The sequence below is a fragment of the Dendrobates tinctorius genome, unplaced genomic scaffold, assembly GCF_039654945.1.
Source record: "Dendrobates tinctorius isolate UK_male_01 unplaced genomic scaffold, ASM3965494v1 ptg000205l, whole genome shotgun sequence".
Taxonomy (NCBI): domain Eukaryota; kingdom Metazoa; phylum Chordata; class Amphibia; order Anura; family Dendrobatidae; genus Dendrobates; species Dendrobates tinctorius.
In genome coordinates, this window is record NW_027361872.1 from 7748196 (window position 1) to 7776076 (window position 27881).

The following is a 27881-nucleotide window of genomic DNA, read 5'->3' on the forward strand; positions in this document are numbered from 1 at the left end:
CTGCCATCTGTTCTTGACCTCAAGCTGAAGCACACTTGGGTTATGTAGTAGGACAATGATCCAAAACACACCAGCAAGTCCAAATCTGAATGGCTTAAGAAAAGCAAAATTAAGACTTTGGAGCGGCCCAGTCAAAATCCTGACCTTATTCTGATTGAGATGCTGTGGCCTTATCTTTAAAAGGTGATTCATGTTCAGAAACCCTCCAAAGTGGCTGACTTACAACAATTCTGCAAAGATCAGTGGGCTAAAATTCCTCCAGAGCATTGTAAAAGACTAATTGCCAGTTATCGCAAACACTTGATTGCAGTTGTTACTTCTAAGGATGGCCTAACCAGTTATTTGTTTTAGGGGGCAATCACTTTTTCACACAGGGCCCTGTAGGTTTGGATTTCTTTTGTCCTATATATATGAGTGGTGTATATCTACCAAAAACTTAAAAAGTAGCACTAGCAATTGTTTTAATTTTTATTTCATAGATCAATAGTACACATGAAGAAAAGAATGTTTGTAATGCATCTTATCGAGAGATCTGCTTCTTTCTTCTCCAGAATTGATCATTCACTTTCAAAATCCTCAATTCTGGGGTAAAAACTGTATCAGTGAAGACAGACTTTCCCATTACTGAGATAGGAGATGGCAGCTTGTCCTGTTAATATTTTATATAGATGGGAGGGGATGGAGGAAGATCTCTGGTTCTAGATCCTCCTACCTTTTCCTGTCTCCATAGAATCTTATCAGTAGTAACTGTCATCTTCTATCTCAGTAATGCAAAAAGCTGTCTCCACTAATACAGATTTTATCCCAGTATTGAGAATTTTGAAAATGAATGATCTGTCCAGGATAAAAAAGAAGCAGATTTCTCTGATAAGATATACTACAAAGTTTCTTATTTTCATGTTTACTATTGATTTTTAAATAAAATTTAATAACAGCGGTTACTCTTTAAAGCATGTACCGCATGTGCGCACAGGAGGCTCGACGTGCGTCACAGCATCAGCATCACGTGATCTGCGGGTCACAGAGCTGACTGTAATGCCGGGGAAATGGAGGATGCTGGATGTGGAGGCACACTGAGTACATTGTGTGCATGCGTGCTATTGTGGTACTCCTAATTGATATTAATTGAAATATGATGTGCAAAATGGTCTTATGTTCCCCAAAGGCCATAATGTGGTTTTATACAAGTATGATACTAAAAAAAGCCAAGGTTATCACTGCATTAAATTAATGTGTGTGAATATATTGTAGCAAAATATAATATGTATTGTTTTAGGGCTATTGTATGAATACTTTGTAGAAGAATAAATTATTTGTGGTGTAAAAAAGTGCAAACACTACAAAACATGCAACATAAATACAATAAAATAAGATAAAAAGCCATCTAAATGACAAAATTACAACTGTGCAAGTATATAATGTGCAAATGTGCAAGCATGTAGCAGAATGTGCAAACCAAGCGCATTCAGAGTATATAATATTTAGTGAACTATATCTATAATATAATAAACTAACTGAAGAGCCTGGCGCTGCCCGGGCATAGTAACTAACTGTGGTTAGTTATAGCAAATTATAATTATCCTCCATCCCATAGTCCCATGCCCATATACCCATCATACATATTCGTCATCCCATAGTCAAGTGCCCATATACCAATCACACATCCTCCATCCCATAGTTCCGTGCCCATATACCCATCATACATATTCGCCATCCCATAGTCAAGTGCCCATATACCGATCACACATCCTTCATCTCATAGTCCCATGCCCATATACCCATTATACATATCCGCCATCTCATAGTCTCGTGCCTATATACCCGTCATACATATCCTCCATCCCATAGTCCAGTGCCCATATACCCATCATACATATCCTCCATCCCGTAGTCAACCATTATGACATCATAATGAGCGGCGGGGCTTGCAACCTATGATGACTTCAGTGTCGCCATGGCAACCATTGTGACATCATAATGAGGGGCGGGGCTTGATACACACTTTTTACCCAGTATGTAGATAGGGGCAAAATTGTTTGGTGAATTGGAACGCGCGGGGTTAAAATTTCACCTCACAACATAGCTTAGGACGCTCTCGGGGTCCAGACGTGTGACTGTGCCAAATTTTGTGGCTGTAGCTGCGACGGTGCGGATGCCTATCCCGGACATACACACATACACACATACATACACACATACATACATACACACACTTGAGCTTTATATAATAGATTGTTCAGATGCAAAATCTGCGTAACTATATGTATATGTACACATGTATACTGTACACACAGTATGTGTGCCACATAGACAAGCATGTGCCAAGTGTTATGTTTTTTTATGAGGCAGCCACCCCCTCCATGAATTGGTAGGCTTGTGAGTGGCTGCTTCTATCAGTATTTTGTACCTGTGCTGCCCCCGCCTTTATCAAGGGGGTCTGCTGTGTCTTGCTAGTGCATTTGTAATCTGACTTGTGTTGGTAAGGTTGCTTCTTTTTCTGGGATTTTTTTTAATTGATGTCCTTTAGTGAGCTACATTTGGTAGGTGTCTGATTTGATAACCATTGTTATGTTGCAGGGCTTTTTTATTGGCTGGACATTGTCTGACAAGGTAACTACCATATATGGCGTCGGAGAGAGTTTTCCCCCTTCTTGAAGAGATCTAATTGTGTAAGTAATACAGCCAAAACGTGTGTGATATGCCTCCCTCATCTCCTCTCTTCTCTCTCCCATGCTGTTATACTTAAATACTGAGAGCGAGAAACTGCAGCTGCATCCCCTCTCCCGCCCTCCACTCATCAGTCCTCAATTATCAGTGTTACATAAAAGACTGAAGAAGGATAAGAACATTTGCAGATAAATGGTAGCCACAGGCTCCTGGAATGGGGAAAAAAGGTTGTTTTTCTTTACATAACAATATATAAATTACAAACCTTTATTCGAAAAGGATTTATCTTCATTTGGGCTTCCCATGTAAACTTACATTATGTACAATACATTCCTTTTTAAACGCTGAGTCAGAATATGGGGGATTAAAATGTGATGTTTTCTAACCTCTTTTCTGGTTTTAATGTCACTTTTACTTTATTCTAAACCAAGCTAGTCAGTATGTACCTTAGACGATTTTGGAGAGGACAAGTCCTACTTTATTATACTAAAGAACGCTGTATTTTAGTCTTTGTTTCTTGTTTTCTTGCTTGATTTTCTTTTAAAGTCGACATCACAATCTCAAACACTGATTTCAAACACTATCTTGGTAAGAAGAGCTCAATGAAACCCCCCAGGGCTCCTTGTTTGTAGTTCCTGCTGACAATCAGAATTTTAGATATCTCAAACAGATCCTGTGTGGCAGCACTTAAGCAAGAAAGACATCATGGGGCGCCCATTATCTTGTGCTTTCCTCCTTTCTATCTACGATGATTTTCATGAAACAAGATATATTACTGCAGTGATATGTATTGTATGGAGGTAACCTTACATTTCCTTTTATAATATGCAGCGGCAGAGGAGTGGGACATAAATACATGGTGATAATATTATGTGCTGGCTATAAAAATATCAATGAACTCATCATCTGATGCCACATGACTATCTTGCAGGACTTCACGGCAACGAGGCTTGGACTGGCCCACAGCAGAACAGGAGAATTATCTGGTTGGCCCCTGTGAAGCCACCATACTCTTAGTTGATACAATATACTTCAATTCCTATGTACAGACAAAGGCGGCATCTTATTCATTTAACTATCTACCCTGATCATTGTTATATAAATTTGTGATTGAGGATAATTTCCCATTTACATGGAGTTGAAAAGTGGGGCTCTGGAGTTGGTTACTGGTGGGCCCTTGGCACTCCAGTCCGACACTGACTGCAACTTATCTTATCTCAATACTCCCAGTGACATCACTAGCCCTAATCTGGGGGCTTAGGTCTAAAGTCCCCAATAAACATTAGCTAGCTGTCAACATAACTTTTGTTTGACAGCTCTCTCCCATGTCCCCCATACGCAGGAATGCTCAGACCCGTGTTTTCTATGAGAGAGCCACAGCCAGACACCGTATCTTCCGGAGAAGAAAGAGTTTTCCTAAGTAATCTGACATGCAGATCCTAATCTTCTTCAACATCTGTCAGGAAAGAGTTGGGAGGCCACTGTACACATTAGACAGGTGTCAGCAACATCAGTGGAATTGGTCAACTATTGTCTAATATGTATATTTTGACATTTCTAGTATGCTAAAAAAGTCACAGAGTTATAGACACCTCCGTAGCACTAAGCAAAGGGTGACATGAATTTAAGAAGGGGGAACCAATAAGTTCTAAAGTTTTGTTTGTATAGCATTCTGTAATGCTGTAGATAAGCCCCCAATGAAACGTGAAAGATAAGAAAAAAGAGTAAGATTATACTCACCCTGGTGTTCGGTCCGGTCTGATGGGTGTCATGGTCCTGTCCGGCGCCTCCCATCTTCATAAAATAATGTCCTCCTCCTTGCTTCTCCCTTGGCTCCTGCATAGGCGTACTTTCTCTGCCCTATTGAGGGCAGAGCAGAGTACTGCAGTGCGCAGGCGCCGGAGCTCTCTAACCTTTCCCGGCGCCTGCGCACTGCAGTACTTTACTCTACCCTCAACAGGGCAGATAAAATACGCATGTGCAGGAGCCGAGGGAGAAGCAAGCAGGAGGACATCATCGTATGAAGATGGGAGGTGCTGGACCGGACCGCAACACCCACCGCACCCGACTCCACCCCCCGGTGAGTATAATTTAACTTTTTTTATCTTTCAGGTTTCATCGGGGGCTTATCTACAGCATTACAGAATGCTATAGATAAGCCCCTGATGGCGGTGGCCCCAGCTTATGGGGCAAAAATGGGGTGACAGATTCCCTTTAAGACCCACGGCAACCGTCGGGAGATAAGTGGCTCGCACCGCAGATCTCCCGTCGGTAGTGGTGGCGGGCATCGTTCGAATTCCGCACCAATCAGTGACGCGGGATTTCCGTTACAAACAGACAGACAGAATTAGGCGATTATATAGTAGATTTTACATAGACAAAAAGAAAAGAAACTCCTGCATCATTCAACCTGTGTGTTTTGACTTGTTGTTAAGCCAAACTTTGGACTGAGCAATCAAGCCTGCAGGTACCGGGTGCTCACATAATAAGGTGCAAACTGTATATGAGAAGAAGAAATAGTGGCATTCACAAGTCCTGTAAAATCCAATGTCTTTATTCAGAAAAACAGGGCCGTTGATCGTTTTGTGCTCTCCTGCGCTTCTACTGGTCCTGAACTTCCAGGACCAGTAGAAGAGCAGGAGAGCGCGAAACGATCGTTGTCGCACACATGTGCTCCTTCCCTCACTGCTGCCAATTTTAAACATGTTTTTCTGAATAAAGACATTGGATTTTACAGGACCGGTGAGTGAAACTATTTTTTCTTCTCATATACATAATTACAAATTTACTTCTGTTTATTTAAAGGGAATCTGTCACCCTTTTTTTGGCCTTTCACCTGCCGGCATAGACATCAGGGGCTTATCTACAGCATTCTGTAATGCTGTAGATAAGCCTCCAAAGTAACCTGAAAGAGAAGAAAAACATGTTATATTATACTCACGGTCCGATGGGTGTCGCCGTCCCGTCCGGCGCCTCCCTTCTTCATGCGATGACGTCCTCTTCTCCCGTCCTGTAATGGCTTCGGCGCAGACGCAATGCTCTGCCTTATTGAGGGCAGGGCAGAGTCCTGCAGTGTGCAGGCGTCGGAGAGGTCTGGCGCCTGCGCACTGCAGAATTCTGCTCTGCCCTCAACAAGGCAGAGCAATGCACCTGCGCCGGAGCCATTTCAGAACAGGAGAAGAGGATGTCATCGCATGAAGAAGGGAGGTGCCAGACCGGACCGCAACACCCATCGGACCGGACCGCCCACCTCCGTGAGTATAATATAACATGTTTTTCTTCTCTTTCAGGTTACATCGGAGGCTTATCTACAGCTTTACAGAATGCTGTAGATAAGCCCCCGATGTCTATGCCGGCAGCTAATAGGGGAAATAAAGGGTGACAGATTCCCTTTAACAATTACTTCTATAGAGATTCATGTCTTATTCTATTTGTTACATTAGCTTTTATATATCTGGTGCCATGTCTAATTCTATCATGGCTAGAATGAGTTAAAGATGTCATTAATCTAAGTCGAATGAGGATTTTCAATAGGGGAATTGGGGCCCATACATTTTGAATCAAATTGTCCCTGTTCGGCATTAAAAAGAAGACCTTAAAGGGAATCTGTCACCTTTTTTTGCCCTATTAGCTGCCGGCATAGACATCGGGGGCTTATCTACATCATTCTGTAATGCTGTAGATAAGCCCCCGATGTAACCTGAAAGAGAAGAAAAACAAGTTAGATTATACTCACCGGGGTGGGCAGTCCGGTCCGATGGGTGTCGCTGTCCCGTCCGGCGCCTCCCTTCTTCATGCGATGACGTCCTCTTCTCCTGTCCTGTAATGGCTTTGGCGCAGTCGCACTGCTCTGCCCTATTGAGGGCAGAGCAGAGTCCTGCAGTGTGCAGGCGTCGGGAGAGGTCTGGCGCCTGCGCACTGCAGAATTCTGCTCTGCCCTCAACAGGGCAGAGCAATGCACCTGCGCCGGAGCCATTTCAGGACAGGAGAAGAGGATGTCATCACATGAAGAAGGGAGGCGCCAGACCGGACCGCAACACCCATCGGACCGGACCGCCCACCTCCGTGAGTATAATATAACGTGTTTTTCTTCTCTTTCAGGTTACATCGGAGGCTTATCTACAGCATTACAGAATGCTGTAAATAAGCCCCCGATGTCTATGCCGGCAGCTAATAGGGGAAATAAAGGGTGACAGATTCCCTTTAACAATTACTTCTATAGAGATTCATGTCTTATTCTATTTGTTACATTAGCTTTTATATATCTGGTGCCATGTCTAATTCTATCATCGCTAGAATGAGTTAAATATGTCATTAATCTAAGTCGAAGGGAAGGATAATCTTTTAGCCATGTCCCAAAAAGGGAAAAAATCTCCAGCGCTGGAAACAAGATGAATGTAAGTAAAAGTTGCCTTTATTCCTTCAATTAAAAAGCATTATAGCTTGTACAACACAGAGGGCTAATCAAACCAACACATTTCAGTGGTTAAGCCTGAAGGATATGGTAACTTCATCCTGGGGCACAGTGCTTAAGTACCAGAATGAGGATTTTCAATAGGGGAATTGGGGCCCATACATTTTGCTGACAGCTTGAGTGGAAAGCCAGTGTGTGGTACCCTTTTATGGTTGCAATGCCTGGGGCTGTATGTCAGATACCTGGACATACCACAGCATTGGTGAATCCCAGTGACACTTCCCCTGCCTCCTACCGTGATTATTCTTTTAGGGCATGTTCCTATGCAGTTTGCACAGCATGGGCATTTTTTTTGTGCCTTACTAGGCACCTATAAAAAAAAAATTAAGGGCAATGCTTTATTAATGGTATCGTTCATTTTTTGTGTAAAAACAATGATCTAAAGTAAGACAACCAAGAGGTGGTGTGAGTAATAGACAAATGTCTAACATGAACACGACACATCAGCTCTATGAAAAAGAGATGCGCTACTAGAAAATATTCATAAATCTGCCTAATCGTGTGTCTACACAAAATCACAAAATTTTTCCCCCAAAGCAAAGACCATACGTTGTGCTGCATCCATTAGGTGCACAACATGAGGACAATGCTGATCTCCTAGTAGTGGCATGAAGTGTGTCCAAGGTGGAGAATCTCGGGTATGCACAAAATGATTTATTCATCGTTGGGGTATTAGTTCTCACTTGTTCTAATTTAATGTGAGCTAAGTTCTTGTAAACCAGCAGCCCTGTAAGGCACAAGCTTTTCACAAATAGAAGAGCCCTGAAGAAAACTGTCACATTGGGATTTACGCCTATTACCATGACAACTGGGCAAATTAATGTGCGTTCTCCATCTCCCGCCGTCTACTTGAAAAGCCTCAGAAGCACGTCTCTAATTAAACTGTGCCAATTACCTACAGACTAGTACAATGGGGGCTGCTGAAAAACAGTGCTCCCATCAATCCTATGGAAATGACTTACAAGATGGCAAAATGACTTTCTTCTCTATGATATTAGATAATATTTAGATGAAGATGCATCTTCCATGTGATGCTCCTGGCCGCTTCTCTCCTCCTTCATCACAATACTCTTCTTGTGGTGCATATTATTGGCCTTTTTGAGAGTCAATGAATCTTAAATGCAGATGACTTGAGATGATATTACTGTACCTCTAAGCTTAAGTGGGATACTTCCCCCCCAATACCATACATAAAAACAAACAGGACTTATTTTTCCAGTTTGATTTGGTGTGCATTTCTTCCAATGTTCTTCTGTCGGTGGTCTGCTCTGACCACTGCTTTACCTCCAACACCATCCTGACCTCCACCACTGGTACAACCCAATCCAACGATGATTCCAATTCACTGCCTTGGCATCATAAAAAAAAATCCTGCCCAACTATGTTTCTAAGACTACTCTTGGGGTAGTGGGTCCATGTCTGCAGTCGGTTATTATTGGTGTTGGCAATTCTAAACTTTATTATATAGTACAAATTTTTTCTAATGCTAAAATGTATTGTGTAAGTCTTAAAAAAAGACAGCTGATAATGTATAACAAAAAAAAAAAATTACCTACTAGCTATTTAAATACTTTGTCGTTCTGGACCGAGGCTCCGTGGTTTCCCTTTTGGTTTTTGTTCACAGCACCAATGATGTGTGATGCTGAAAGTGGCTGGTGCAATGAATTATCAAACCTGCTGTAAGCACAATTCCCCAACAAATGGCAACTTAGGCCTTTTGAGAAAAATTGGGCTATTTTAGATACTACAAACTGTTTGTTGTTTTTGCACTCAAGCCCTGTAGCCCACGGCACATCCCAAAAGGTCCACTTGCCCCTTTGACAAAATGAGCATTATACTTGATGCATAAGAGATTACCCTAATTTTACCAAATTTTGCATTGGGGTAATGAAGATTCAAGTTCAGCCAGCCTCTAGTTGGGAGCAGAATTGTAACCCAGGGGTGGACATATCATTGGTGCAACCTGTGCAGCTGCACAGTAGCCCAAGAAGTAAGGGGGCCTATTTCCACCTCCAAAGCAGGTGGGACTGTGCGTTATGATGAGCTATTGGACTGCAAAGGCCCATATGTTGTTTTTAAACAGAGGCCATATTATTTCAAGCATGTTTGAGTGTTATAGCAAAACAAAATCACATGACATCGCATAGGAAACCCTATGTAACCTTTTACAATTAAAGTAGAAGTATGCCAACAGTAATAAACAAAAACTAACCTCTCTCACAAGAACGACCAAGGAAGCCTGTTCCCGAGCAGTCACAAACAAATCGGTTCCAACCATCTCTACATACTCCATTATTTTTGCATGGATTGTTAATGCAAGGTTTACTAGTTTCTTTCGAGCAGGATGGTTTTACTCCAGCTGTGCTTTGATGTTCGGCCATCTGGCGTATGTCTTTGCTCTGACCATCTATAAATAAATCTCTTATGCATCCTACATATCCATAGTTCAGAAGAGCGGTCCACACTTCAGTCGGAAAGACCAAGCCAGCTTTATTTTCAGGTAAGCCTCCAAGATACAAGTCGTCATCAAGGTCAAGAATTTCACTTTCTCCAGGGGCTGTGTAAGGCGTACGTAAAGTATTGACAGATATGGTACCTATGCAGACAGAAATAAAAACAAAAGAAAAAAAAATTATTATCAAACTATATATATAACTATTGAGATAATCAAATTCATGTTAGATCGGCATTTTGTCACTGGTATATACAATATACTCGTTACTAAATTCATCTAATGTACGGTTCTTGTTCACTTTTCTTTTATGTTGGTTGCTGCTACAACTATATTGATTAATGGTAAGTTTTCCGAACTATTTTTTTCTTTGAGGACTCAAGGTATACCAGTCTGAACCAACAATTCATGATTTGAGGAAAGCTCTTAGAGAGAATACCGTGTCAATTCCGAACGCACTGGCAATAACTATATATCACTTGTGAAATACTAGCAATATTCTTAAAGGGAACCTACTACCATGAAAATGCAATCCAGTCTTCAGGCATCATGTTATAGAGATGGGGGAGCAATGTAGATTGATATATAGTTCTGTAAGAAAAGATTCAGCATGACCTGTGATTTCATCATTTAATACTCTTCTTTTTCTGGGATTTTCAGTGCAGTGGGAGGTCATATCAATGACTGACAGCTATCTCTGCATGCACTCTTATACAAAGAAAGCTTTCTGTCACTGGTAGGACTGCCCACTGAACTGAAAATCCTAAAAGGATCAGAGGATTAAATGTCCGTGTTTCCGGAAAATGTGGCATCAATTTTCACACATACCGGAGATAGATACACATGCACACTCATTATAACCTATGGGGCCATGCACATGTAAACATGTCCATTATTTTTTTCCCGGCAGCACAGATGACTATACTTTTTGCACGCGAACACACGGATGACATAGGTGTGATATCTTTGAGTCATCTGTGTGACACATACCGGATTAGAATGCAGAATAGAAATGAAAGATTTTTATGTGTTTAAGATGTGCAAATATTGAGATAGATAGTCAAATAATAGGTAGATAGATAAAGAATACAGTGGGTACGGAAAGTATTCAGACCCCTTTAAATTTTTCACTCTTTGTTTCATTGCAGCCATTTGGCAAATTCAAAAAAGTTCATATTTTTCTCATTAATGTACACTCTGCACCCCATCTTGACTGAAAAAAATAAACAGAAATGTAGAAATTTTTGCAAATGTATTAAAAAAGAAAAATGTATATATCACATGGTCATAAGTATTCAGACCCTTTGCTCAGTATTAAGTAGAAGCACCTTTTGAACTAGTACAGCCATGAGTCTTCTTGGGAATTGTGGCACCCCTGAGGCTCAGTCGCCACAGAGGTACTGCACCTTCTCCTAAGGTGTGGTGCCCCACCAACTAGGTAAGTTGGGAGCTCCTTTCCACACTCCAACACCTGCACCCACACACAGGATAGTTCAGCAATGGACCAGATTGCGGCTCAATGCTTAGAGGGTAGCAGAGCACCTTTTGTGGGTCCTTGCTTCGTAACACAAGATGTGCTGGGAGGTGGGTGGAGTTAGATTTAAAAGAGTGGGAAAGTGTAGGATTACAAGTCAGTCTCAGTTCAGTCTGAGAGAGAGAGCAGGCTGACAGGAGGTCAGCCTGACAGGAGGTCAAGGCGGAGGAAGACAGTCAGTCAGGAGAGGCTGAGGACTGGTTTTAGTGGAACGAACTCCCTAGGAGAGGAGAGAGAGGAAGGAGTGCTGCAGCTGCCTCAGTGACCTGAGCCAGCTGTCACGGGAAAGGAACAGAAGGAGAAAGACTTAGAACTGCAACCTAAGCTTCCATAAGAGAGAGAAGGAACAGCGCGGAACGAAGGAGTAGGAGAACAGAGAGGAGTTGTGGGTTGGAAGAGGAACCCTGCCTATAGGTTCTCAGCACAAGGCCGGGGCCCGGTCCCCGAGGTTGTATAGACACTTATGGTTCTGCAGCAGACACCGGTGGAGTAGTGGGCTGTAAATGCATTACTCCCATCCAAGACTTGGGGCACAACAGCATCTGTATAGGGAGCCGGGACTCAGGAGAAATGGAGTCCCCAAAGTAGGCTACAGCTGTCTGCTGTACAAGGAAGAGTTGTTAGGAACATCTGACAGGAGGAACTTCAGAGTACCACGGTACTGGAGCTCTTCACACTAAAAGGCGCAATATAGGAGTCGTTCAGGACAGGTACATGTTGGCGGAGTGTTGGAGAGGAGAAGCCTGACTTGCCCAGGAGGTTGATTGAGTCTCTGCCCCGGAGGACATGGCACGGAGGCAGGCATGAGTGTGTACCACGAACTGTGAATAAAGCTTTGGAACTACAAGCCCTGGTGTCTTCCAGTCATTGTGTGCCAACACCGTCAGCACCGCTACATCTAGGTATCATCCTTTACACTAACTGCGCCTATACACTGCCCTGGGGTTACAGCTTCACCTGTTGGGAGCTACACCATCTATGCTGCAACACACCATCAGCCCCAGAGGATCTGCTCGCAGCATTGGCTTAACATCTTGCTTGCCAAACACCACAGGTGGCGTCATGAACTATTTCATTTCATTAACTACAAACCACCATTACTTGGGCACCCAGGGCCACAGACCGGGTCACTGCTGCTGTGACACATCCCCCTGACACCGGGCCCGGTACCGAGCACCCCACAGCCCTGGGACAGGGGCGACCCAACTTGGTGTCATGAACAGGATGACGAGACCCGATACCATCGGGTTCTGTGCACCTGAAATTTGTGAGACTTTGTGCTTTTGAAAATGTGCAGAAGACCTGATTTCATAGACTGTAAAATGGACATTAGAAATGGCCGCTGGCGCGGAGAAGAAGGGCGTGAAGAAATGGGAGGACCTAAGAAAAGACCGCAAAGAGTATTGGGCCTTCCCTGCCTGAATTATTATGGACAGATACATGGCCCACCCCCCGAGGGGTTCGCTTACTGGCTTGGTATGGAGGCGCTGGAAGAAGACGCCGCCCCCGGAAGGAGGGGCAGAAGAAGCCAGTGGCGGGAAAGGGGCCGAGGCAGGAAGAAGAACGCAAGAACGCCATTTTGGAGAGTGAGGGAAGGAGGCCTGCGGAGCGCGGGGAAACGGATCTCCCTGGAGCCATGGCTGATGGCTCCAGCCCAAACTCCGGAATGAACCGCCAACAACTAGAAGACAAAATTGCTGAACTGACCACCCATCTGCGGCTGAGGCAGGAGGCCTTGGAGCAGCTGAGACGGCAGCAGGCCCAAGAGGGGCCTATACCTGCGGTACCCGCTCCATCGGTACCTGCTGCCGCTGCACCGGACTGTCCTCCGGCAGCGCTGATCTTCACCTCCACACTGTCTGTGCGGCTGAGCATACTGGAGGATCCGAGAGCTGAGACCTTGCACCCACCCGGACCTGTTGCGGCTGCCCAGGTCCCTACTGAAGCCCCCGCGGACCTGGAGCCGCCATCGGTATCCCCACCGCCGGCACCTGGACCGCCTGCACCGGTGCAGAGGCCGCACCACCAGGAGGACCCAGGTACGTCAGATGTCCCTACACTTGGGAAGGCCCTGGGGTGCACCACAGCTACAGCGACTGGCCAGGTCGTGCTAGACCTGGTCTGGGACCAGGATAACTGTCCCCAGGAGGGGAACACAAGTAAAGAAAAACTTTCAAATCTCGTTACCCAGTAGGGTTTATTTGCACCAGTTGTGCCTTGTTTTTGCTATCATGTTTTTGTTTTTCTGGTAGCACCTTTAGTTGCCCTGTTTTGATTGGCAGCGTTCTTCAATTTTGAGCTAGCGATCATGAACTTGGAGTGATCCAAAAATTTTTATTGTAAATAGTTGCACCTCTTTAGATGCCCTCTCTTGATTTTACTTATAGAGACACTTTGCGAAGACACTTTTCGAAGATGATGTCTACCTCAAAGGAAACTGCAGGAAATCCCGGCTGGGAGCGGTGCCCAGCACTTACAAGAATAACTGTTGAATGTTTTACTGTGAAGTATTAGATAATGTTTTTTATAAGAGTATTAGTAACTGAGAAATGGCGTTTATAGAAGAATTAGGAATGTCTGATCTAGAGATGAGTGATGTGAATAAAGAATTGAAAGTAGACAGGTGACGGACCAGGTACTTGCAGTCAGCGTCTTGCATCTAGAAGAGACAGTGAAAGTAGAAAAATAAATGTGCACTAGAGAAGGAAGCTGAAAAAAAAATGTGTTACAGAGAATAGCACTTTGAATTGAGAATTGCACTTAGAATTAAAAATTTTAGATAGAATTGTTTGTAACGTTCAAGATGAGTACCTTCTATACTAGGAAGATTAGTATAAGAAAAGTTTGGTATGCATTACAGAATGTCTTGTATGTTTCTTTGCTGTCAACTTTGTTGTCTTGCAGCCCACGGACATGCTGTGTTTAATGGGGGGTATGTGGCGCCCCTGAGGCTCAGTCACCACAGAGGTACTGCACCTTCTCCTAAGGTGTGGTGCCCCACCAACTAGGGAAGTTGGGAGCTCCTTTCCACATTCCAACACCTGCACCCACACACAGGATAGTTCAGCAATGGACCAGATTGCGGCTCCATGCTTAGAGGGTAGCAGAGCACCTTTCGTGGGTCCTTGCTTCATAACACGAGATGTGCTGGGAGGTGGGTGGAGTTAGATATAAAAGAGTGGGAAAGTGTAGGATTACAAGTCAGTCTCAGATCAGTCTGAGAGAGAGAGCAGGCTGACGGAGGTCAGTCTGACAGGAGGTCAAGGCGGAGGAAGACAGTCAGTCAGGAGAGGCTGAGGACTGGTCTTAGTGGAACAAACTCCCTAGGAGAGGAGAGAGAGGAAGGAGTGCTGCAGCTGCCTCAGTGACCTGAGCCAGCTGGCACGGCAAAGGAACAGAAGGAGAAAGATGTAGAACTGCAACCTAAGCTTCCATAAGAGAGAGAAGGAACAGCGCAGAACGAAGGAGTAGGAGAACAGAGAGGAGTTGTGGGTTGGAAGTGGAACCCTGCCTATAGGTTCTCAGCACAAGGCCAGGGCCCGGTCCCCGAGGTTGTATGGACACTTATGGTTCTGCAGCAAACACCGGGGGAGTAGTTGGCTGTAAATGCATTACTCCCATCCAAGACTTGGGGCACAACAGCATCTGTATAGGGAGCCGGGACTCAGGAGAAAGGGAGTCCCCGAAGTAGGCTACAGCTGTCCGCCATACAAGGAAGAGTTGTTAGGAACATCTGACAGGAGGAACTTCAGAGTACCACGGTACTGGAGCTCTTCACACTAAAAGGCGCAATATAGGAGTCGTTCAGGACAGGTACATGTTGGCGGAGTGTTGGAGAGTTGAAGCCTGACTTGCCCAGGAGGTTGATTGAGTCTCTGCCCCGGAGGACACCGCACGGAGGCAGGCAGCAGTGTGTACCACGAACTGTGAATAAAGCTTTGGAACTACAAGCCCTGGTGTCTTCCATTCATTGTGCGCCAACACCGTCAGCACCGCTACATCTAGGTATCATCCTTTACACTAACTGCGCCTATACACTGCCCTGGGGTTACAGCTTCACCTGTGGGAGCTACACCATCTATGCTGCAACACACCATCAGCCCCAGAGGATCTGCTCGCAGCGTTGGCTTTACATCTTGCTTGCCAAACACCACAGGTGACGTCACAACCTATTTCATTTCATTAACTACAAACCACCATTACTTGGGCTCCCAGGGCCACGGACCAGGTCACTGCTGCTGTGACACATCCCCCTGACACCGGCCCGGGACCGAGTACCCCACAGCCCTGCGACAAGGGCGACCCAGAATGATGCAACAAGTTTTTGACACCTGGATTTGGGTATCCTCTGCCATTCTTCCTTGCAGGTCCTCTCCAGTTCTGTCAGGTTGGATGGTGAAGGTTGGTGGACAGCCATTTTCAGGTCTCTCCAGAGATGCTCAATTGGGTTTAGGTCAGGGCTCTAGCTGGGCCAGTCAAGAATGGTCACAGAGATGTTCTGAAGCCACTCCTTTGTTATTTTAGCTGTGTGCTTAGGGTCATTGTCTTGTTGGAAGGTTAATAGATAGATAGATGGATAGATAGATAGACAGACAGATAGAAGATAGATAATAGATAGATAGATAGATAGATAGACTGATTATAGCAAAAAAAGAAAAAGCAGCACCAAAATAGTAGTGGTGTGAACTGTTTAATAGCCTAGTGGCGTGGCTATTAAACAGTTCACACCACTACTATTTTGGTGCTGCTTTTTCTTTTTTTTTGCTATTATCTAAGGACAGTGAGGTGTCTGGAGAAGCATGCACTGCTTTAAGGTATTTTGTGCTGTTCCTATTTTTTACACATAGATAGATAGATAGATAGATAGATACATGTGAGGTATATAATTAGTGCCTTGTATGTATAGTTAACTGTACATGTATTAACCTAATAAATAAATGAAAAAATGATGTTGGGTTCCCCCTTTTGGTAACCAACAAAGGTGAAGCACCTCTCCTTTATTGACACTAGAGCTTGATGTCAGCTCTGTTTTTGGACAATTCACTGCTGATATCAACCCCAACTACCATTAAACCGATTGCCAACACTCCAGGGCAATTTGGAAGAGCCAAGGTGAAGTGCCTGTGTTGGAGCATCTCGTGTGATGCACCACTTACTGGGATACTACAGGTTGGTAATTTTAAGGCTGGGAAAGGCCCAATAACCAGGGACCTTTCCAGCCTGATAATATGAGCTCACAGCTGTCTGCTGTACCTTTGCTGTTTACCAAAAATAGGGAAGAGCAAACGTCATTTTTTTCATTTATTTATTAGGTTAATACATGTATAGTAAGCTACACATGTAAGGCACTAATTATATATCTCACAGATATATATTATCTATCTGTCTATCTATATTTTTGCACATCTTTAACACATACAAATCTGTAATTTCTATTCTGTATTCTATTCTGGTGTCACATGGACAGCACATGGATGGTACACATGTGCACATGGATGGCCAACAGAAAACCACATGGACAGTAAAAATAGACAGTCTCACGGGAAACTTTTTTTAAGCTAGCGTGTGAAGGGGAGTCTCAAACACAGGTTATGCTGAGTCAGGAGACCCGTTGCCGGTTCGGTCATTGTGATCCATATGCGGACTATGATTGTCGAATGTGTGAAACCAGCCTAAGATCCATTTTAAGCATGAACCCAATAATGCTAAATACTATTCTCATGTTCACACTTTTTTAGAACAAGTATTTAAATAATGTTTAATTTCTTTTACTAGGATGACCTCTTAAGTGTGTGTAACAATTATGCAAATCTGAGCTTTAATCAAGCTAAATTATTAAAGCTGATTTCAATAGCTGGGAATAATATATGACTTCTATCCTCTAATGAAGTTCTCTGCTTTCATTTCAGAGCTCTATCACACGGAACACTACCTATCGAAGGTCAAGTCTCTTTGGATTCAAGGCTATTAAAATCGGTTTTGGAATTCATTACATTTGTAAATCTGTATCCTTTGACCTTGCTCATCCATATTAAAGAGATTTATGGATAGATATTAAACTGTCAAGATGCTCATCTGCATATCTCCACCCAAGTATGAATGGAAAAAAAACACCAGATATGCATGGTGCCTTCTACAACATCTTTTTTATCATTACCAATAAACCTTTCTCTGATCAACATGAATTATCATTTATCAATGGTAAATGTGAGATGACAGAGCTCACCACCCAGTGAGACCCCCATGATCACAAACACAAGAGTTTTAATTGATCACTGTAGTTTCATGTAACTTGATTTCATTTGATAATGTGATAAATTTCAATTTAAAAATTATGTTGTTTTGCCACTAAAAATAGCTCCAAAGTGGAAGCCATTAAGTGCTTTCCACCACCTGTGGTAAAGTATAATCTGTCTTTAGCAGCAGAGACACGAAAACGGATAACTGGAAGTGGTGGCAGGTCTTTGTCGCTTTGCTCCTTTTCACTTCTTAGTAAACCTGTTTAGAGGCATAACAGAGACATAAGGGGTAATGTTTCTCCTTGTGGAGAGTAACATGCCTGGTATACCAGCTTATAAGTCAGGCAATGCCCCTCTGGGAAAACAAATATGCAAATTGCATCTTCAGAAAGGAAGAGAACTAGAACTCTAGTGACACCGATCGGAAGTAGTAATTCTAAAAGTCAATATCGACCCTTTGACAAGCCTTGCAATATGACAGCCAAACCAAAATTTCAATTTGCAGGCTAGGTATTTCGGGGTGTTGTCCCTCCTCAAAAATCGCAGTCAGAAGCCTCTCACAACACCCCTTGTCAATGCAAAGTATGAACACCATATCTGCAAAGTAGGAACACCATACCTGCAAACTGAGATTCTGGTTTGGCTTTATCATAAGTCATATGGCAAGGCTTGTTAAAGGTTAGATATTGACTTTTAGGATTGCTACTTCCAAGCACTAGAGTTTTTTCCTTGTCCTCTCGGAAGAGAAACTGTGCATATTTAATTTCCCAGAAGACATTGCATGGGATATCAGCCTTGTCACACTGGCATCCCAGGCATGTCACTTTTTGCAGGTAGAAATTTTGACCTTTAGATCCTAGTGTGAAGGCTCTCATACAGCCAAATGAGATTAAATAGTTTGCACTGATGAGGGGCAACACCCAGAAACACAGTGTTTTCAAAATGAGATTCTGGTTTGACTTTTATTTTAAGTCATATGGCAAGGCTCATTAAAGGGTCGATATTGACTTTTAGGATTGCTACTTCGAATAAGTGGTAATAGAGTTCTAGTCCTCTTCTTCTCTGAAGAATCAATTTCCATAGAAGCACAACAAACAGGCAAGATTTTTTAGTTCAGGCAAGGCTAGCCATTGGATAACAGAAGGAATAATGCATGATGGGAAATGAAATTCCTGCACCAACAGTGCGTGAAGAAATGGTAGAAAAGGAGGAACCATCTATTTAGAAAGAGTGGATGACAAGTCCTACAGCACGAGAATCTGGACAGTTCCTACACATATTAGACAGGTGTGTGCTTGTGCTCCATAAACAGTTTTAACGTGTCATGGGAAATGAGGGCAACAAGATCATGTTTTTAGCAGGCTTGTTTTTTTCCCAAAAAGGATAAGATATGCTTTAAGTCTTCCTTTTCATATCAGCATAACCACAGTGAAAAGGCGATGCTCTGACTTGGATCTTGCTATATCTCCCTTTGAATATGTATGAAGTGGAAGTACCATGGTCGACCACAGCTCCACTCACATTCCTGCTCACATTTCTAGGAGAGGAAAGGGAGACCCTCATCATGCTAGTGATTAATGGAAGTCCAAGCTTTAAGATTGGTGAGTTTTTGTTAAATAAAAATGTAAAACTGTTTAAGCTGAAAGTACTATCTAAAGATACCTTAGAAGAACTATATATAAATATTTTTACATCGGGAGTCATTATGGGGACACTTGTTGATTTGAAGAATGTACATGAATCATTTTTGAAAATCAAATACTGATCAAATTTGATGAAAATACTGGTAAATTTGAGTTGGCAATTACGGTAAGTTAGAATTTGATTTACTTTATTTTTATAGTGCCTTCTGAACATGTACTTAGGGGGTTAAAGTTGAACTGTAATTTTTTGCTTCTGGTCTAGTGCAAATTACAAACTTCCATTTTTACGTTTCTGGTGGACGGCACTTATTGCCACATGGGATGGAAATGCAGCAAAACTTTTGCCCATGTTTCCTGGTTTGAAAAGCCTCAGAATATTAAATTGTCAACATTGCGGGTCAATTTTTACTAAATATCAATCATACGCTGCAAAGGAAATCTTTAGTGAAAATTGTCCGGTGCTAAGAATTTGAATTGTGCTGTGGACATTGCAGTGGATTTCACCCTTCACAATGCAATATGGAAACTTCACAGCATTTCTGCAATGAAATCAGCAGCAGTTTTTGCCTATGTACTTTTGATTGCGGAATTTCCTCTGGGAAAATTCTCATACTCCTCAAATTTTATGTTGAGAAAATACATTTCTCTTTGTTAACCAGAATTAAAAATTGTAGCATTAACTGTCATATTTTGGAGCTATAAAAGCACTGTGTAGACAATGTGACTGTGTAACTCTCCACACCTCTGTCATCAAAAGTACCAATCTCTTTCTTTTGATCCACTCATAATATTATTTAGTGAATCTGCCTGTATCTATTGCATAATTAAGGTGTATTTAGATGGACCAATATGCATCGAAAAGAACATTCATTTCTAACTAAAAACGAGTAGAAACCTGCCAATGATCAATTGACACACGAGCCAGACGCCCATTTGTCAGCTGATCGGATCTATTATATAATCATTATTATCGGCAGCAAATCACACAAGTGAAGCCAATAACTTGATGATGTATAGGGGCAAGACATATTAAAGAGAACCTGTCAGATGAAAAAACACTATTAGCCTGAAGATATGGGGTTAATCTGCAGGTTAGTAGTTTTCTGAACCTTCCCAGTGCCTATATTTAGAGCCCCGCTGCCAGGAAGAAATTAACTTTATTACACCCAGCAGTGTTCAGGTTTCTGTCATAAGGGTGGTGGCGGCGCAGGTTCAGTCACTGCTCTGTGTATAGAGTGTGGCAGCTGTAACCACACCTCCAGCACTGACTGACAGTCGGTCCTAGTTCCGAGCCTGCTGTCAGTCAATGTTGGCCAGTCTCTATACACAGAGCAGTGACTAAAGGTGTGTCAGCATCGCCTCCATGACTGAAATCCAAACACTACCGGGAGTAATAAAGTTAATATCCTCGTGGCAGCGGCGCTCTAAGTGCTGGCACCAGTCATTTTCAGAACGATATTAACCTGCAGATTAGCCCCATATTTGCAAATTAATAGCATTTTTTGAAGGTTCCCTATAATGACTATTCTGTTACCATCAGTATTTGTCAACCTTTGCAAGCAGGACGGTAAGCAAGCACCAACTGATTTGCATAGAGTCAACCGGAGCTCATTAACGGGCCATACTATATAAATGCACCAATGGTGTATGCAAATTTTTACTTTTCCAAAAGCTGTCAGGAGTAGGACCCCCATTAGTTAGAAAAAAAATGCAAGGCGTCATAAATGTTTACATCAATTTTGAGAAAAAGAAACATTTTTGAAAACCTTTATTTGCCATAGATCCCCCCAATTAACAACAATTCTTCGTACAAAGGACTCTTCTCTTTTTTAGGAGTTGACATTCTGTTGAAATTCTACATTACCGAACTAAATATTCTAGACGTATGTTGTTTCAATATCATGTTAATGATGGCTCAATTCCCATTAAACACCCTTAAGGGATTCTTCTTAAATATGCCTCACATGCTTGTAATAGTCCTTCCATCTCACAGAAGCTGAACTTTAATGTGTCATCGAGGCACAGCGGACAATGAGCACTGCATCTGTTATATTACCGCCATTCTCTGTTCCTGCCTAGCTGGCAGTACTGTACAGCAGATCCAGCCAAAATAACTCCCACAGGTATGTTTTAATGAGCCTCTTCAATGATTCATTACTTCAGCAATTTTGTTTTCTTTAAGCCTGGTTGAAATAAGGGCGATACACAGTGACCGCATTCTACTGCTTTACTTTTCTGAATTGTAGGAACCATCCAGCCAAGAAAATTAACTAAAATTTTTATTTCTTATTTAACGTTATTTTACTGTTGCAATCCTGAGATTTACAGAATGCTCTCTGAAATCAAAAGACCAAAAGAGCTTCTTTTTTTCAGAATGTGTTATTAACTTCCTTTACATGAAGAATATTTTGCTAACAGTAGAGAATAAGATTCCCACTAACTTTTTTTCTGTAAGTTATAAATTCTAGAGTTATAAATAAGTTATTGTGATTTAGGTTTTAGGATAAATGGGGTACGTTCAAATGGGAAAAGATTCATGTGTGTGGATTTTGTATTGTAACATTTGAATTTTGCTCCACATATTAAAACACTAGATTTCAAATTATGCAAAAGCTCAATAGGTCTTATCCAAGTAGTAAAGATGGATCAATAGAAAATTATGCTCAACCTATTGGGTTGAGTAAGACACAACCACTAAAAATTCATAGGTTCCTGCTGCTGCAACTTCTATAGAATTAGAAATATCCACTAAAACAAAAGCAGTCATATAGTCCAAAATTACAAATGTGCAAAGAAGCTTTATCAGATAGTGTCAGGTAAAAAAAAACAGCGGGTAAAATTGTGCCAAGTTTCAACGTACACAAAGGGGAGGAAGGATCTATCCGAAACACGCGTTGGGGTGGGCAGGGGCTGCACGTGTGGTCTGGTATATTGCTTTTGGTATGTATATTTGTTGCATCGGCATTTCCAATACCATGTTATAGTGATCATACTTGTATCTTGGCATATCTAAACCTCCATACTATTAATTACTATATATAATCTTTGCATTGTAATACTGATATCTGAAGGAGGTATTATTAATTTTATTGCCCACATGTGTTTCCATCTGCCCCTTTGTGTATGTTGAATCTTGGCACAATTTTACCCACTGTGATTTTTTTTACCTGACACTATCTAATAAAGCTTCTTTGCACATTTGTAATTTTGGACTATATGACTGCTTTTGTTTTTGTGGATACATAGTTGGTCAGATACGGTCCTATCCAGTCTGGGATTACTTAATTATATGGTATATATGACTTTTGATATGAAAATAAGGTTGATTCTGTTATAGATTGGTTATGTGTTCCATATATTATATGTGGTTATCTTCTTTAGAATTGTATGTGAAATTTGCCACGGACGATGGAAGTAATCTGCGTTGCCGGAGGAATTATAAGCAGCTTCGGCGTCATTCCGACTCCTTGTTAAGGACAAACAAAAATTTATAGAGGTAAGTGTTCACACTAGGCAGTTAGGTCAGGGACCCATCCGATCCATGAGATTACCTTGGCGTTGGTGGATGGGCTCACAATTTTTGGACAAATTTTATGCTAAGCATCTCATGTGTTTTTCTTTTACAAAAGACATTATGCTATTCACACTTCATGTATCACACACTGATTTGCTTTAGTGCAATTGAGTGCAACCTTTGCTCCATTTACTATGTTATTGTTTTTGGTATGCACTAGTTCAGACTAGCTCTTTGTTTGGTCAGTTTTCCATTATTATGTCCTGAAGGAGTCAAAGTGACTCTGAAATGTGTTGACAATAAATCAACATTCCATATTCCATCGATCGTGGCTTGTCATTTCTCCAGCAGTGAAGAATACTTCCATGATCCGTGGCAAATTTCAGATTTAAAAGATTGACATTTGTGGCTAAAATCTGCATCAGAAATTGAGAGGTTGTGAATTTAAAAATTTGTACTGCAGTGTACTACTGTGTAGATGTAGTCTTAAAGAAGACCTTTCATCACATTTTCACATTGAACCTGACACAGGATGTAAAAGTAGATGCAAAGCGAACTTTTTTTCATTTTGCCACTCTATTGTGGAGATATTTTCAAAGTATTTGGCACCTAGTGAGTCAACTTTTGTTAAGTCCAAGTGGATGTTATCAGAGTTTTCACTAGGGTCTTGCAATTCTTCTCTGTGACTGTATGAGTTGCCCAATCATAGGCAGGCAGCAACACAATAGAAATAAAATTGCTTTGCGTCTACTATTACATCCCGAGAAGACTAAGCTATAGTGGGGGCATGTGTGTGAGATGTAAGGATACAGCTCTGATCTCCTGGTCTAACATCCTGCATGATTAGAAAGTGGTGGGAAATTAGAGTATAGACACACACCATTCAAATAAGGTCTCTGTGGGGGTGGTGGGGGGTTTGGTGCATCTGAGTTTAGCTGTGTCACATTATAAACTCCTCCATCAGCACTCCTCTCATAACACTGTCAACTCTACTGTACTGCCCATTCCCCACACTGCCTGTCTGGATATGAGTCTCCCAATGTCTGTTGTGCTAAGGGAACTTTGTAATCACTCTGTAATTAGCGCACATCAAGCTCAATGAGACCCAGCTCTGCCCTCACTTCAGAAGGATTACAAAGCAATGTTAGCACAACAGAAGTAAGTGGGTCTCATCTCCACACAGGCACTGTTAGGGTTTGATTTAGGTTAATAAATGTGTTAAGAAGGAGGCCATGCACTTCAACGTCAATGAATGCTCTAACTGCATTTTTAAATCAATCTTAGCCAAGTACCTTCATTCAAATAAACTTTGCAAAATTACTCCAGTTCCTAACCTATTATTGTGGGGAAAACAATTTTTCTTCCCTGAGAACCGATTTTGGCCCTTGTAAAAGGGGTTAAGGCTATGATGATCATTCTCTGAGCTGCACAAAAGAATCACAGGGTAAAAATAAAAATAGTGCAAGTACCCCCTTGTATATATGATCTGAATCTCTGGGTTATGTATATCATAGATTGAGAATTTAAGCTCTAAAGGACTAAAACTGGCTATACGGAAGATAACTATCAGTTGAACATTTCTTTATCCATCAGCTCTCTCTTTCGAGAGCATTAAAGTGAATCTGTCAGTAGGATTATTCTATGTAATCTAAGGACAGTATGAGGTAGAGGCTGAAATACAGATTTCAGGGATGTGTCACTAATTAGGCTATATGCTGTTGTTTCTATACAAAGAAGGTTTTATCACCAGGAGATTGTCACTGCATGGACTACAGCTCACCCTGGTCTGAACACACACCCTCCTCTGATAAGCAGCTCACTGTCAATGGACAATGTACATAGAAAGCTGTTGCATGGGCAGGCGCAGGTTTCTCAGTTCTGCTGAATGCTACATCTAAAAACTCTGATTGGGTCACAACTGCTGCAACCAGTAAACTAAGTGATATATCACTGGAATCAAGATCTCTTTTCCTACACTTTACTGCTTTTAGATGCAGTATTAAAAATCTGGTGATAGATTCCCTGTGAGGTATTTTCAGTGGGGAGATAAGATAAAGCTGCTGCCAGACTCTTATGGCAGCCTCTTATCTCACCCACAACAAAAGGATGGGGTATTTTAATTCCAATTGCTTGATCCTTCTTTCCTATGACGTCATGTGGCAGTGCATAGCTAGGAGACATAAAATATCATGTTGGTTCCCCTGAATTTGACATTGGGTCCATTCTGGCCATTACCACTCAGTCACTGCCCTAATACGTAAGTGATCAATCTGCCCCTGACAATGAAAATAAAGAATCCAAAGATTACGCCACCTTTCATGATTTAGTTTAGAAAATAAAGTTTGATTTTTTAGCTTTTCAACATTCATACTAGTATTGTATCTAAATTTTCATCCAAAAGTATGCAGTGTACAATGCAAAGTATAGAAACTTTTCCTTAGACAGAGTGATAGATACTTCTCTACTTTGAGGTCTCGGCCACAATGTAGTCTGTTCTAATCATACCCTGATGTAAGCGGGTCACGGAAACCTTATTGCACAGTGTGATTTTAACAAGATTCAAGTCACACTACGGGTTTTCAAAATCAATGCAGATTACGCACAACCATTACAATACGGTTGAAGTTTCATCACAGATTTCTATTGTAGCCTGACTATCATTATTACCATTTTTGCACCTTATTGAGTCATTGTGTGACATTCTAATAGACCCAACCATTTCCCAGGAATGGATTATGCTTGACTGAATTGTAGACTAAGCCTAAATAATGGGATAATTATTGCATCTAACATTTATTTGTGCATTATGGAATATTTGCAATTTGTGTACAGTGTACAGTAAACTGCTTCAGCACCTCAATATAATAAAACTACTTCTTATCGAAATTGATAAAAAAATAGTACACAGGTCCACGTTGGATTTCTTACGCGTTTTGAGCATGCGCTGCTCTAAGACACAGGATGTTGTTCTATGACTAAGCACAGTGTAGGCTTGAAACACGCAAGAAAATCTTTACTGCAATCAATTAAAACATAGCACACTGATCCGTGTTGATTTTCTTATGCGTTTCAAGCACATACTGCTTTTAGAAATAGAATAACGTTATGCTCGAAATGCATAATAAAATCTTTATTGTAATCAAATAAAATATAGCACAGTGAATCATGTCAGTTTTTACTCATTTCAAGCATACACTGCTCTTAGTCATAGACTAATGTTATGCTCGAAACGCGTAGTAAAATCTTTATCACACTCAATGAAAACATAGCACATTGATCTATGTCAGTTTTCTATGTGTTTCAAGCATACAATGCTCTTAGTCATAGAATAAAACTATGCTCGAAACGCGTAAAAACAAATATTTATTGTGATCGATTAAAACATAGCACAGTGATCCATGTCAGTTGTCTTACACGTTTTAACCGCGTAGGAAAATCTTTATTGCTATCGATTAAATCATAGAACACTGATTCATGTTGTTTTTTTATGCGTTTCAAGCATACACTGCTCTTAGTAACAGAATAAAGTTATTCTCGAAATGCATAATAAAATCTTTTTTGCCATCTATTAAAGCATAGCACACTTATCTATGTCGGTTGTCTTACATGTTTCAAGCATGCACTGCTCTTAAGGCCCCGTCACACACCGCGATCTCGCTAGCAAGATCGCTGATTTTGTGACGCCACAGCGATCTTGCCAGCGAGATCGCTGTGTGTGACGGAGATCAGCGACGGCCCCCCCGCCGGGTATCGCTGATCGTGCAGGATTGTCCTGGGCCATTTTTTCATCGTTGCTCTCCCACTGGTCAGCGCGCATCGCTGCATGTGGCAGCGGGAGCCAACAATCAGCGAGGCTCCCAGCGCTCTAAGCAGGTGCTGGGAGCTGGTCTCTAAGGTAAATATCAGGTTACTAAGCAGCGCGCGTCACTTAGTTACCCGATGTGTACCTTAGAAACCTGCGTACTGGCAGCTCCCGGCGCGAGCACGCAGGTTTCTAAGGTACACATCGGTTAACTAAGTGACGCGCACCGCTTAGTAACCCAATATTTACCTTAGAGACCAGCGTCCTTTCTGGTGCTGATTGCTGGTGAAGCTGCCTGTTTGGCAGCTCACCAGCGATCATGTAGCGATGCACCAGTGATCCTAACAAGGTTGTATCTTTGTCGGGATCGCTGGTGCATCTTTATGTGTGATGGGGCCTTTAGTCAGAGAATGATGTTAGGCTCAAAATGCATAGGAAATCCTTATTGAATAAATAAAAACCTTTCACACTGGTCCATGTAGTTTTTTTACGCGTTTCAAACATACACTGCCCTTAGTCATAGAATAACATTATACTCGAAATGCGTAATAAAATCTTTATTGCTATCTATTAATATATATCACACTGATCCATGTCGGTAGTCTTACTACTCTTAGTCACAGAGTGATTTTATGCTTGAAATATGTAAAGGTCCCATTACATTTAGCGATGCACCAGCGATCCCGACAACGACACGACCCGGTCAGGATCGCTGGTGCATCGCTAAATGGTCGCTAATGAGCGGCCAAACAGGCGGATTTAACTAGCAATGCAGCAGAGGTCGGTGGTCGATACTTACCTGTCACACGCAGCGAGGGTGACGTCTTCCGCCCTCGTCTATGGAGTCGCTCGTCGGCACCAGCAGGAAGCCGATGACGAGAAATGGACCATCCCGTTCTCACACGATCAGCGATATCTAGCAGGGAGCCGGGTCAGAGGTAAGTGTCACATGTAGCAAGATCGCTACCGATATCGCTGTTGCGTCACAAAATCGGTGACACTTTAGCGATATCGCTAGCGATCTCGCTATGTGTGAAGGGGGCTTTAGAAAATCTTTTTTTAATTGATTAAAACATAGCACACTGATCCATGTCGGTAGTCTTACGCGTTTCAAGCATACACTGCTCTTAGTCACAGAATGATTTTATGCTTGAAATGTGTAAGAAAATCTTTTTTGGAAATTGATTAAAATATAGCACACTGACCCATGTAGTTTTTTCTTACGCGTTTCAAGCATACTCTGCTCTTAGTCATAGAATAATGTGATGCTCAAAGTGCGTACGTAATCTTTATTGCACTTTGTTAAAACATAGCACACTGATCCATCTCGATTTTCTAACGTGCTTCAAGTCTACACTGCTATTAATCATAGAATGATGTTATGCTTGAAATGCGTGGGAAAAAAATCTTTAATGCAATTGCTTAAAATATATCACACTGACCATTGTCAGTTTTCTTATGTATTTCAAGCATCCAGTGCTCTTAGTCATAGAATGTTATTTTCTTACTCGTTTCTCTGACAAAGAGCAGTGGACGTTTGAAACGCGTTAGAAATC

At 41.9% G+C, this 27881-nt stretch overlaps 1 protein-coding gene across 11 annotated transcripts in view; it reads right to left on the reverse strand.

The window, feature by feature from the left end:
* The window catches only part of NRXN1 (neurexin 1), a 1899875-nt gene that overhangs the window by 971507 nt on the left and 900487 nt on the right, over positions 1-27881 (reverse strand). For all 11 annotated transcript variants that reach the window (XM_073553976.1, XM_073553975.1, XM_073553974.1 and 8 more), the window contains one exon: positions 9354-9737. In XM_073553976.1, the coding sequence (XP_073410077.1) occupies positions 9354-9737 (384 nt within the window). The remainder of the gene's footprint in view (positions 1-9353; positions 9738-27881) is intronic.